Source organism: Ictidomys tridecemlineatus, chromosome 4, assembly GCF_052094955.1.
Source record: "Ictidomys tridecemlineatus isolate mIctTri1 chromosome 4, mIctTri1.hap1, whole genome shotgun sequence".
NCBI classification, from domain to species: Eukaryota; Metazoa; Chordata; class Mammalia; order Rodentia; family Sciuridae; genus Ictidomys; species Ictidomys tridecemlineatus.
The window spans coordinates 16,360,101-16,373,014 of NC_135480.1; the positions used below are offsets into that span (position 1 = coordinate 16,360,101).

General features: G+C 32.8%; 1 protein-coding gene across 1 annotated transcript; it reads right to left on the minus strand.

The window, feature by feature from the left end:
• Positions 1–9,777: 9,777 nt before the first annotated feature.
• On the minus strand, positions 9,778–10,716 carry LOC101965524 (olfactory receptor 5J3). The gene has a single exon (XM_005342568.3). It carries the CDS (start codon positions 10,714–10,716, stop codon positions 9,778–9,780), a length of 939 nt encoding a protein of 312 aa, XP_005342625.3.
• Positions 10,717–12,914: the final 2,198 nt, after the last annotated feature.

Here is a 12,914-nt window from a genome sequence, read left to right on the forward strand (position 1 = left end):
GTATTAGAAATAACACAATTATATGTCATTACTTACTTTTATTTGGCAAAATTTGAAATGTTGTCAATATTATAAATCACTACAGATATGATTTAAATAAATGTCCTAAAATTCTTTCCAGTGTTATAAATGGATGACTCCAATATTAAAACATTTGTGCTACCCCTAGTAGATTTGAAAATTCTTGTACCATTTGACCTGATAATTTCCACAAATGACCCAAATATTTAGATTAATCATGTGATTGCATGTCAACAAAAGGAGAATAAAAATATATGAATGATTATTTGTAATCTTGATAATTGCCATTCTGACTGAGTGAGATGAAATCTCTGGTGTTTTTTATTTGAACCTTAACATTTTTTCATGTGTGGTCATTTGTTTCTTCTTTTGAGAAATGTCTGTTGACTTCTTTTGCCCATTTATTGACTTGGGTTATTTGTTTGTATTTTGTTTTGTGGTTTTTTTTTTATTTTGGTGGGTGGTATTAAACTTTTTGAGTCCTTTGTATATTCTGGATATTGATACTCTGTCAAAGAATAGGGCTTCTTAAGGAAGAAGGTGCCTGTGTCAATGTGTTGGAATATTGACCTTATGTTTTCTTCTAGCAGTTGCAAAATTTCTAGCCCAATTCCTAAGTCTTTAATCCATATTAATTTGATTTTTGGGCAGAGTGAGATAGGGAATCTAGATGCTGGAGAGAATGTGGAGAAAAAGGTACACTCATACATTGCTGGTAGGACTTCAAATTAATACTCTATACTAGAAAAGCAGGATGGAGATTCCTCAAAAACCTAGGAATTGAATTAATGTATGATCCAGCTATCCTACTCCTTGGTATTTATCCAAAACAGCTAAAATCAGCATTCTATAGTGTTACAGGCTCATCAATGTTTATAGCAGCAAAACTCACAATAGCCAAGATATGGAATGCGTCCAGGTGCCTGTCAACAGATACATGAATTAAGAAAATGTGATGTATATACACAATGGAGTTTTACTCAGTCATAAAGAAAAATGAAATTGTGATGTTTGCTGGTAAATGGATGGAACTGGAGAACATTGTGCCAAATAAAATAAGCCAGACTCAAAAAAAAATATATATATATATATGAATGACATTACTATTTGTAATCAAGAAGGTTGAGAAACAACCAAAATTTTTTCTCACTTAAATTTATAAGCCAAACTTGTAGCCATCAAGATAATTAAATATCAAATTTTTATGGCTAAATGGGAACAAAAAGATCCAGGTAAAATCTAATGTGAATATTATAAATCACTGTACAATTATTAAGTCCCTGTAAAATCAATCAATATATGTTTTCATACACATGTATATATATGTATATATATATATATATATATGTATATAATTTATGTATTTAATAAAGTAACAGAAAAACAATTTTATAGAAATTTGGAAAAGCATAAACTGTGGTGGTCTATAGTGATTGCTTCTACATGCAGTAGAGGGAATGAGAATAGAGAGGCTGGAATGACACAAAATTAATTTACATGCATTAGTGTATCACTTAAGAACAATAATACATTCATAGTTTAATGAGGGAGATGAAAATTTGACATTTCTAATGTCATTTTCTACTTCAGTCATGTGTGTGTTTGTATTTGTGTTGTGATCAGATAACTCCTCTTAAGTTTTTTGACTGCTTGACCAAAGCTCATGCAAGTGAGGTACAGGGAAAAAAAAATTAAATACAATTTTGTTCAGTCATATAAAATGTGTCCATTTTAAAATGTGATTAGAATTCACAAGAGAAAGGTCAAGACTAATGTAATTCTTGCTAGCAGTTAGATGATATATTGTGTTCAATGTATACAACAGGATTTGGAATGTGAAAATTAATGGTCATCACTCAATGTCATGATTAAAAGCCATATGTGATAAGACTTTTCCCCAATGATTTTTCCTCTTTAAAATATCAATATACTTAATTGAACAAGCAGAGCAATGATACACAGCAAGTAGACTAATTAAATATACCAGAAAAAAAATTACACAAAGTGATTTCCTTCAGTGAGCCACCGTGGATTATAAATTTAAGATGACTACATAATAGAACATTTTATTTTCAGACATTTTGTTCAAATTAACAAATATTGGGTTACTAAATTAAGACTATAACTAAATTATTGAAAATATATATGTGATTAGAACCCTGAGTTAGGTATTTCATTATTTAACTATAGGATTTTTATTTGTTGTGTAATACACAGTCAAACATTATTCTATCAGGATTTAGTCCAATTAACACTGGATTCAATATTTGATTATGACTTTTCCCACTGCACACTCTTTATGCTTCTTGAGTTTTCTTCAGAGAATATAGAAATTTTATAGATTGGGTGATCTGTTCACACCAAAAATACACTGCAGATTGCCGTAAGTGGACTTCACTGTGCTTTGGGTGTATAAAATATAAAGAGACTATGATGTTAAGTTCTTCAACCAAATTTCTATTAAAACTGGAATTTCCTTTAATTTTATTCAAAATTTTATTTAAGGTATTATTTGTACATATTACTAGAGTTGAGTATGATATTTTAAGAGTACATATGGTATGCCTTGATCAATTCTACCCTCCAATTAACCATGCTCCTCTTGCCTTCCAAAACTTGGGTAGTCAGTATCCTACAGTGTAAACAAACTGTTTGTAACTTCCATGACACTAGATGTCAAAAAAGGAGTTATTCTAGATTGGACTGGAAAAATATTAGCCCATGTTGAAAGGACTTAGTGACAGAGAAAATTTACTATTAAAAAAAATGAGTGATATGATTTTGGAGGTTGACGGTCCCAAGATCTGCAGTCAGCAAGTTGGATGGTCAGTATTTTAGGTTGACTTCAAAGGCTGGAATAAAACATGCTCCAGCTCAGAGGTAGTCAGCAAGGAGAATGCCCTCTGCCTCAGCCTTTTTATTCTATTCAGACCTTCAACTAATTTGATGAGGCCTGCTCACACTAGTGAGGGAGGGCAAGTTGCTTTACTCAAGTCTACCCATTTCAAATGTTAATCTCAAACAGAAACATATTCACAAAAAAGAAAGAGAGAAGGAAAGAAAGAAAGAAAGGAAGGAAGGAAGGAAGGAAGGAAGGAAGGAAGGAAGGAAGGAAGGAAGGAAGGAAGGAAGGAAGAAAAGACTTAGTGTGATTCTTAAAGAATTTAATAAAATAGTATTAACTTTTGAAATTAATATAAATCCATATCTAGAATGGAATAGAAGTCAGAAAACTACAAATATCTTTAGTTTCATGTTAATATATTAAGTTTTCCAAGAAGGAGAAACAGCCATTTTTGGAAGACTTACCACATCAATGAATTTTGTGAGCAATTATTTCACTTTTGAGGCAACTCTTACAGATAAATTTTAGAGGCAAGGGTCAATACAATGTCTCCCTCATGATTCATTCCCTTTTGACAGTTGTACATTGCCTCTTCTTAAACCTCAGCTCCCTTCTGTGAGTGACATCCCCAACCTCCTTCATCCCCAGTGAAACAAAGCAAGACATGCTCCTTGACCTATTTGGATATTTTAAAATATTCAGTGAAAGAAACATTAGAAATTACTAGTAATTATGAGTGGCTTCTGGATTATATAACTAGAAAAACAAAGTTAACAGAATTATTATTTTTCTCATTAAAATAAAGTAAATGCTCCCATTATGTATATAAGAAAAATATGCTTTTATTTTTTATTGGTTAATTCCTGCTTGTTCATAATTTGAACAAAGCCATCTTCGTCCATTTTGAAATTGAAAATGTGGTATATTTATTACATTTTCATTTATCTGTACAAACATAAATTCAGCATTTTTTATTTTCTCTGTTGCTTTCCTTGATATGTTGACTTTGAAATCTTAGGTGGAGCTTTTTATAAATTAGATTTTAATAAATACATTTTATTCACCTATGTAATAGGAAGAGATAAGGGCTTTGGGGCTAGGGATTTAGCTCAATGAAAAAAATACGTGCTTAGCATACCAGAGACCTCAGGATCAATCCTCCACAATAAACACACACACACACACACACACACACACACACACACACACACAAACACACACACATTTCATACTACATATTTAATATATAAATAGTTTAAAACAAAATAATATATTCAATTTTCATTTTTAGTGTTCCTAAAATATTTTGATAATGATCTGAAAATTTCTCTTACCTGAACAAATAGTACATGCAGGTTTGATATCCTTAGGAATATGGTTCATTTAGAATGTTTATATCTACTTACTAAACTGTTGATGAAATACTCCCACAGGACATGCTCCAATGGGAATGTGATCCAATTTTCTTCTCGTTCAGAAGGCAATACAATGATTAATTAAATAATAAAGTGTAAAGGACTCTGGAAGAATACATTACTACAGACATTTATGCAATAACTAGAGTTTTTTTTCAGCCTTTGGTTTAAAAGTTATAACAGAAAAAAAGTAAAATATTTTAATGTTAGACAAGAAATCTTAAGACATGAGACATAATCTTATAACATAGCTGGGATACTGGGCAGTAATTTAACTTTCCTGCTGCCCAGTTTGCTTATGTTGGCAATAACAGACACTTTTTTTTTTTTAATACCAGAGATTGAACTCAGGGGCACTTTACCACTGAGCCATATTCCAAGCCTTATTTTGTATTTTATTTGGAGACCTGGTATCGCTGAATTGCATAGTGCCTTGCTTTTGCTGAGGCTGGCTTTAAACTCACAATCCTTCTGCCTCTGCCTCCAGAGCCACTAAGATTTCAGGCGTGTGACACAGCACCAGGCTTTGGACACTTTATATTGTAACAAGTTAATAATTATGATGAGCTATAGTAATGTACAATCACAATATTTCTTGCAAAATTTGCAATCACTCAAATGCATTGTAATATTTTTATATTTGGATTATAAACTGCCCAGAAAACTGGACATGACAGCAGGGAATTTAAATTATTATCCCAGTATCCCAGCTATGTTATAAGATTATGTCTCATGTCTTAATATTTCTTGTCTAACGTTAAAATACTTTACATTTTTTTCTGTTATAACTTTTTAACCAAAGGTTAACAAAAGAGAATTCCAATTACTGCATAAATGTCTGCATTAATGTGTCCTTCCAGAGTCTTTTACATTTTATTACTTAATTAATCATCGTATTTTCTTTTGAACCAGAAGAGAATTAGATCACATTCCCTCTGATGCATCTCCTGTGAAGTGGGAGTGCCAGTCTATAGCTTGCTTGAGAAATGACACACACATGCAAAAAAAAACAAGCCTGTGGACACCAGCACACTCATACTCACCTGCACTGCTAGACATACAATAAATGAGTTTAATATCTATAGGCCCGGAAACATAAGATATTTTCTCTTTTTCATCTAATTTCCAAATGCTTCTCATGACAGCCAATTTGGAATTGACAGTGGAGTTTTTCATTTTATATATGAGCAAATTAAATTTTAGAATAGTGAAATTATTTGCATAATCCTTTACATATTTATAGTCACGGATGCATTTGAGGATCCACTATTGAAGAGAGAAATGGAAAAAAAATACCAGGTATGATAAGCACATGAACAGACGAGAATATGAAAAAAGTGATAAAAAAAAGTTTGGACATCTTTTAGAGAGAATGTGGGGTGCACCTCTATGAAGTGTGAACAACGGAACCAAATAATTAATGAAGCAGTTAAGCATGACACTGAGCATGCTTTTCAGGAAGTCACATCAAAGATGAGCAAAGATTGCCACATATGTAAATACTCTGTTGTAAAAAGTAGATCAAAAGAAGAACACACAAATAAAACATTTTTAAAAATTTCAGTAAACCCAGAATCAGCCTTAGCACACTTCCCAAAAGATAAAACATATAAACAGCAAGTAAGGATAGAAATTAGAAAATAGTGCATTAAAATAAAAAAAAAATTTTGATAAAATTTTGATCTGGAGAATTTCTATTAACCACAGATTGAGGTTTATTTAAAGGTTGAGATACCAGAGACCAAAGAATCACTGGGATCAGTAGTTTTGCCTCAGAAAGATAATGAATAGGCAAAGTCATAATTTATCTGAATGCATGACACATCAAACCCAGGCATAATCAAAAGCCACCGAACAAAGGAGAAGATAAATTACTGAGTTTGAATTTTAGCAAAATCAAGATGAAAAAAGGGACCAACCTTTATGTGCCCGAAGAAGCAGGTGAATGAACAACTCACACTCTCCCAGGCTTAATATGTCCCATAGGAACTGAAGTGGTCCTTTAGATTTGAGGGTTTCAAAATATGCTGCACATACTAGTTAGTTACAGTAGGACATGTGGTACAGAAGAACATTCTGAGAAGAACAAGTAAATGAGTAGGACAGATACACTACCAAGGACACTTTCATGGAAATAAGGGGGGATGATCTGGAAAATATCTCTTGACATGTGATGGAAGCACCTAAGGTGTGCACTGTGGTGGGCCACTTTGAAAGGCAAGATCTGTTCAGGTATGGGGCTCAGGGAACTGCAGGTAGGATGCACTCATGGACAAGATTAGCTCTTAGAGTTAAAGAAGCAAAATAAACCATGATTTGTTTTCTTTAGATCAATAACTACAAGTAGCCAGTCATGGTGCTGCACACCTGTAGAACCAGCAGCTCGGAGGCTGAGGCAGGAGGATCATGAGTTCAAGACCAGACCGAGCAATTTAGTGAGAACCTTTCTTAAAAAATAAATTAATAATAATAATAATAATAATAATAATAATAATAATAATAATAATAATAATAAATAACAAGTGCTGGGGATGTAGCTCAGTGCAAAGCACCCCTAGGAGCAATCTTGAGTACCCACAATACCACCCCTCAAAAAAGCACTAGTAATAAAACAGTGTTCTGGGACCAAAACTATGGCTTTCCTCCATATATTATTAAATTAATGTGGAGTGGCCAAGAACACTTCTTCCATACACTTTATCCAGAATAGATAATGTGATTATAAAAATTTGGTGTTAGTTTTACAATATTGAGTTTGAGAGGGACTGAGGGACTTTGAGAAAGGGAGCCCATTTGGGAGGTAGATATAAAATGTTCAGATGGCAAATAAAAATATAAATGTATCTGTAGTCAGATATTCTTAGTTACTTGGTTAGCTTAAGCATCTAATTCATGTTTCACAGTATTTACCATAAAAAGAGAGGTGTGCTGGAATTCAGAATGTCTAAGAAGTAATGAAGTCTAATGCAAATACACACATACAAACATATCTACAGACCTCTACAAATTCTGTCCAACAGAAACTTCCCTTGGCATTCATAAGGGTTTGGTTTCAAGATCTACTATCAATACGAAATACCTAAGTCACTTACATAAAATAATGCAGTATTCACATTCAACCAATGTTCAAATTCCCACATACTTTAAATCATCCCTTATATTACTTTTGATTATTTACAATGTCTAATAAAATATAAATGGTATATATATATTTTTTTTGTTATATTGCATTTTATATTTATTTTTATTATCAAATCATTCTTATTTATTTATTTTTCCCACATATTTTCAACCTGTGGTTGGTTGAGTCCACTGACCTGGAAATGTGTGTAAAAAGAGATGAAGTGCTACTTTCTCCTATCCATGCATATCTATGACAACGTTTAATTTATGAATGGGGCACAGGAATTGATGAACAATAATAACTAGCAATAAAATAGAGCTCTTTCTGTGAAAATATCTTTACCATGTCCCCTCTTTTCCTTACACTCAGTGAATAATTGAAACCTTAGTAAGTGAAACTGCAGGTCAGGGCAGAGGCTACTGTACAGAATTCATTATGCCAAAAATTACTTGGTCAGATGAAAAAAATCAAATTTCTAACACCCAAAACTAAGTGCATGGGTATATAAAAATACAGATTTAAGTTTTAATGTATGATTTGGGAATATAACTCGGAAAGCATCTTGTCATATTCTAAAAACTTTCAGGCAAACTGTTTTGTGTTTTAGAAAGCTTGGTTATGACAATAACAGCAATTACTTATATTTTGGCACATAAAGTGCTATTGCAGTTATATGTAGTCAATATATTTAACAATTTAATTATTCTGGAAGAAACTATTAAATAGAAATAATAAAAAATTCACTTAACATTTTATTATATTTACATAAATTTAACTGTCAAGCACTAGGAATAAAATATATTTTAACTAGCAGATATATTTTATTCATAAATTATTATTTAAAAACATTTAGCTAGTATTATATTATAGATATAAACATTCTTTTTGCAAACTCAAAATTGTATTCACTACATATTGCAAAAGTGGTATTTAACAAAATCTGTGTTTGCTCTCATTTCAATTCCAGGCATAATGATGACTCTGGATTAGGCTTTTAATGCTGAAGTGACCATAAAATGATTGCCATTTGAAACAATGTGATATGGTGTTCTAAACATTACTTTGTTAAAAAAATAAAACCATTATCATTTTCAATTTTTTTGACTGTTTAATGGAAATTTCCTTAAGTCTAATTTTTCATAGATTCTAATCTACTCTAATACAATAAAATATCTTTGCATTATTATTTTGTTATTTCTGTAAAACTGAGAGCTATAGAATTGCCATAGAAAGAAACATTTCTGTGTCTATTAAAATGTTTAAATCAAATAGTCCAATTTTCAAGAGTTTTAGGTAAAAAAAAATAGCATGTATAGTACACACATACAATTCTACTTATTACTGTAAAGTGTGAACAAGGTCTGCATGAAAGTGTACAGGTACTGTGTGTTTGAATTCCAGTTCACATATTTAATGTTATTGGCTCTCTGGTATTCTTTCAAGTCCCTTAATCCTTAGTTTTCTCATCTGTAAAATGGTTCAGTCTAGAAGGTTCTAAATGTGAAGGGGAAGATTGAGCTTCCACTCTTTAACAAATTCTTCTCAAGGTGGTGGTGGTGGTGGTGGTGGTGGTGGGGTGTGTGTGTGTGTGTGTTTATCAGATATTTGTGCTATTGTCCATGTGCTGGGTTCCTCTATATTTAATTCATAGAAAATTATCTCAATTTGTTAGATAGAAAATTAGATTATTAGAACCATTACCAAAGTGACAGAAAATTGTTTCTAATTGAGACACAAGATACACAATGAAGTTTTTTAGAGGTTTCTTTATGTGACTAAATATAGAAATTGCCAAAAATAGTGCTCATTAATACTCTCTCCAAGGCTTCTTCACTGCAGGAAGGAGAAGATAGAAAAACTGCCTTTGCAGGCTGAGCAGTTTTTTTTTTTTTTTCCAGAAACAAGGGAAGCCCACTTCTAACTACACACACACAAAAAAGCACTATACCAAACTTCTTTGTCTCCAATTTGTTCCATTAGAAGCCTATTTTTCCCATAAACTTTTTTTTTGTCCTGCCTCCCTTTTCCCTGTTATATTGAGTATAGAAATCTCTGTCGTTAATTATTCATCTAGTTGCATCTCAATAAGCTTCACTTTTTCTTCTGTTAATCTCTCTTTCACCAGTTTACTTCACAGGCCTTTCAATGGTAAACCAAAGAGATTAAAGAAAACCATTTCCGTGTAAACATGCGTATGTATGTTCACATGGATGCATGTGAGAGTTGTGCATGTATGTTCCTAAAAGTAATAATGCATCTTTGCACAAAAGCTACTTCAGATTACTTTCCTTTCCCTCCACAAGCTGTAGGTATTGTTTTTACTGCCTGCAGGTTCAATAAATATTCCTTAAAACGTCCTTGAAAACTCATATTCAATGGAAAAATATTTTTCTCTTCATTATTCTTGTCATGGCTTCTTTGGCCTCTCTGTTTCTAATGCTGTATATTAGAAGATTTAGTATTGGCAGCAAAAGAGTATAAAAAACAGACAGAATTTTCTGTCTGTCCTGCGGGTAGTGAGCGCTGGTTCCCAGGTAGGTAGACATCACTGTTCCATAGAAGAGAGTAACCACGGTCAGGTGGGAGGCACAGGTGGATAAGGCTTTGTACCTACCCCTGGAGGAGTTCATTCTCAGGACCATGATAAGAATTCCCAGGTAGGAACTAGCTACCAACAAAAAGGTTGTCACTGAGGTCGCTCCAGAGAGGACAAGGAATAAAAGCTCATTGTGGTGGCTGTCAGAACAAGAGAGTCGGAAGAGTAAAGGAATATCACAGAAATAATGGTCAATAACATTGGGCCCACAGAAAGACAGCCGGAGCAAGCCGCTCAGGTGGGTGAGTGAGTTGGCACAACCCAGCAGGTAAGAAGCAGTCACCAGGCAGATGCAGAATGTGGGGGTCATGAGACCTCTGTAATGCAGGGGGTGGCAAATGGCAAGGTATCGGTCATAGGCCATAGCAGCCAGAAGGAAGCATTCAGTGGTCAAGAAGAGGCTGACAAAGGAATACTGAAGGAGACAACCATGATAGGAGATGACTTTCTGTCCTGCAAAGTAGTTGAGCAACATTTTAGGAATAAAGACTGAGGAATAGCAAAAATCCAAGAAAGCCAAGTGGCTCAGGAAAAAGTATTTGGGAGAATGAAGCTGGGCACTGGACACAATTACCACGATAATCCAAATATTTCCTACCACGGTAACCACATAGATCAAGAGAAACAGCACAAAGAGGACTGTACTCAGTTCAGGGTTATCGGTCAGACCCAGGAGGATGAATTCAGTTATCACACTGATGTTTCTGCCAGCCATTTATGTGGCTCTCCTACGAAGGATCTGCAGGGAACAAGAGAAGACGAAGAAAAAGAAATAACCAAAGAGCACAGCTTGAATATGTGAGTTCAGTCCATAGCAACTTTAGAAAACTGAGCATCTTTTATTTTGTGAAAATTATCCATGGTGAAATAAACTCTTGCAAGTGTGAAAAGTTGTCCTAATACAAACTTACAGGTGAATGCTCTGGAGGGTCTAAATTGGCCTAATGTAACACATAAGAACCTGTGGAAAAATGACAATCCCCTTAGAAGGTCCTAGTAAGAATGTTTGATAGAGAAAGTTCAAGAAATTGATCTGGAATATTCTAGATTCCAGAATGAAAGACAAAGACTTTATCTTTTAAGGAAGAATGTCTTTTTTTTAATTTTTAATTTTTTAGTTGTTGATGGACCTTTGTTTTATTTATTTATATGTGGTGCTAAGAATCAAACCCAGTGCTTCATATATGCTAGGCAAGCATTCTGCCACTGAGCCCCAACCCCAGCCCCAGAAAGAATGTCTTTTAACAAAGAACAAAGTAATCTAATACAAAAATATTCCTCCATAGGTAACAGATTTCTGAGGAAATGTGAAAATTTGTTATACATGAGATTTGAACAAGTTAAAAAATAAAACAGAATATACATATATGTATAATGTACATGTGTGTATTATATATATATATATATAAAATGTATATATATATATATATATATAATATCCTCTATTAAATCTTAGAGGGTATCCAAAAAAAGGGAAGTAAGAGTCAAATCTATCTGTAATATAAAATAAAAACAGTCAAATATTTTCTAAGGTAATAAATTGTTTAGTTTTAAAGGATAACTTGCTCTGGAAAACAATTATTTCTAATGCCAAACAATATCTATCACTATCTCCTCTGATGCTTCATAGTATTTGTACTCCAAAGACTTGGGTTTGTCTACATCAGATACTTTTTATAATGCTTAGATTTCTTCATTATTGTAGAATTGGAAATCTTCCTCAATATGTTTTAATCCCTAAAGTCAAAGTCTCAAATCTCATTTTAGAGAAAATATCTACGCTTCCTACTTATCATATGCTTCCTACTCATCAGATGACACATGGATCTGAGTTTTTATACAGGACATACTTGATCATTAATTTTATTTTAGACTTTTAGCATCTAGCTCACAATTTAGGAAAAGTATGCTGCCAATATATAGTGTACTTATGAAGTAACTTTTAAATAGTGTTTAAAGGGAACACTCTTTACCTCAGAAGTTTAAGAGTACAAAATATGCCACTGTAGTTTGGAAGTTTTCAGTAAGTAAAAGACATGTTGAACGTTTCCCATGCAACCATCCAAAATACTTGAGAATGATGCACCTCTAACTTTGAATAAAGAGTAATAAACACAAGGATTCAGATTTCCACCTCTTAGCATCAGTGTGACATTAAGTAAATTATGTAATAACAATTTAAAAACTTCAAGCAATGCTACAAGAAAGAGTTGATTATTTTCATTTTGTTGAAACTGTAAGTAATTTAAAAGAATGACTGGTTACATTTTACTGGAGGAGTCTGTATTTGAAACCAAACTATTAGACTCATCTATAAACTATCTTAAGAGAAATTGTGAAAATGACAGAAAAAAAATGTAGAAACTGTCATGTATGGGCATAGAACTCTATAGAAGTACATTGCTCACACAAAGTAAAGCAGATGAAGAAAAGAGAGAATTGTGGTAGAACGCTTGCAGAGCATGTGTGCAGCCCTGGGCACAGTCCCAGAACTGCAAAGAAAAAATAAATTAAATTGAGTATGAGAAAATACAGACTATCTACTCACATACTTGACAAATGACTTTTTGCTTAAGCTAACTTTTAGAATTTTTTTTTTTGTTGTTGTTTTTGGTTTCCTAGTGTTTAGCTACCTTTGGCTTGATTGACCTTCTTTTAAAACAAAGTGAATTTGTGACTGTGAGCTTCTTTTAATTTTAATGATTTCATAATTGTTTCTTTATAATAGTCATTTTCTTCTAGACTACTTTTCATGTTACAATTTTATTTTATTGTAAAATCAAATATGATACAGCAAACTGATATTTGCATCTAAAAAACAGTTCTGGTAACAATGCCAATGAAATTGCTGCTCTATTTCTCAGATTTGGCAAAATCCAATAGATTGTAATGATCAGTCTTAGATATCAAGGT

Coding starts and splice junctions, on each gene's coding strand:
- LOC101965524 (XM_005342568.3), bottom strand. CDS start 10,716: ATGGCTGGCAGAAACATCAGTGTGATAACTGAATTCATCCTCCTGGGT.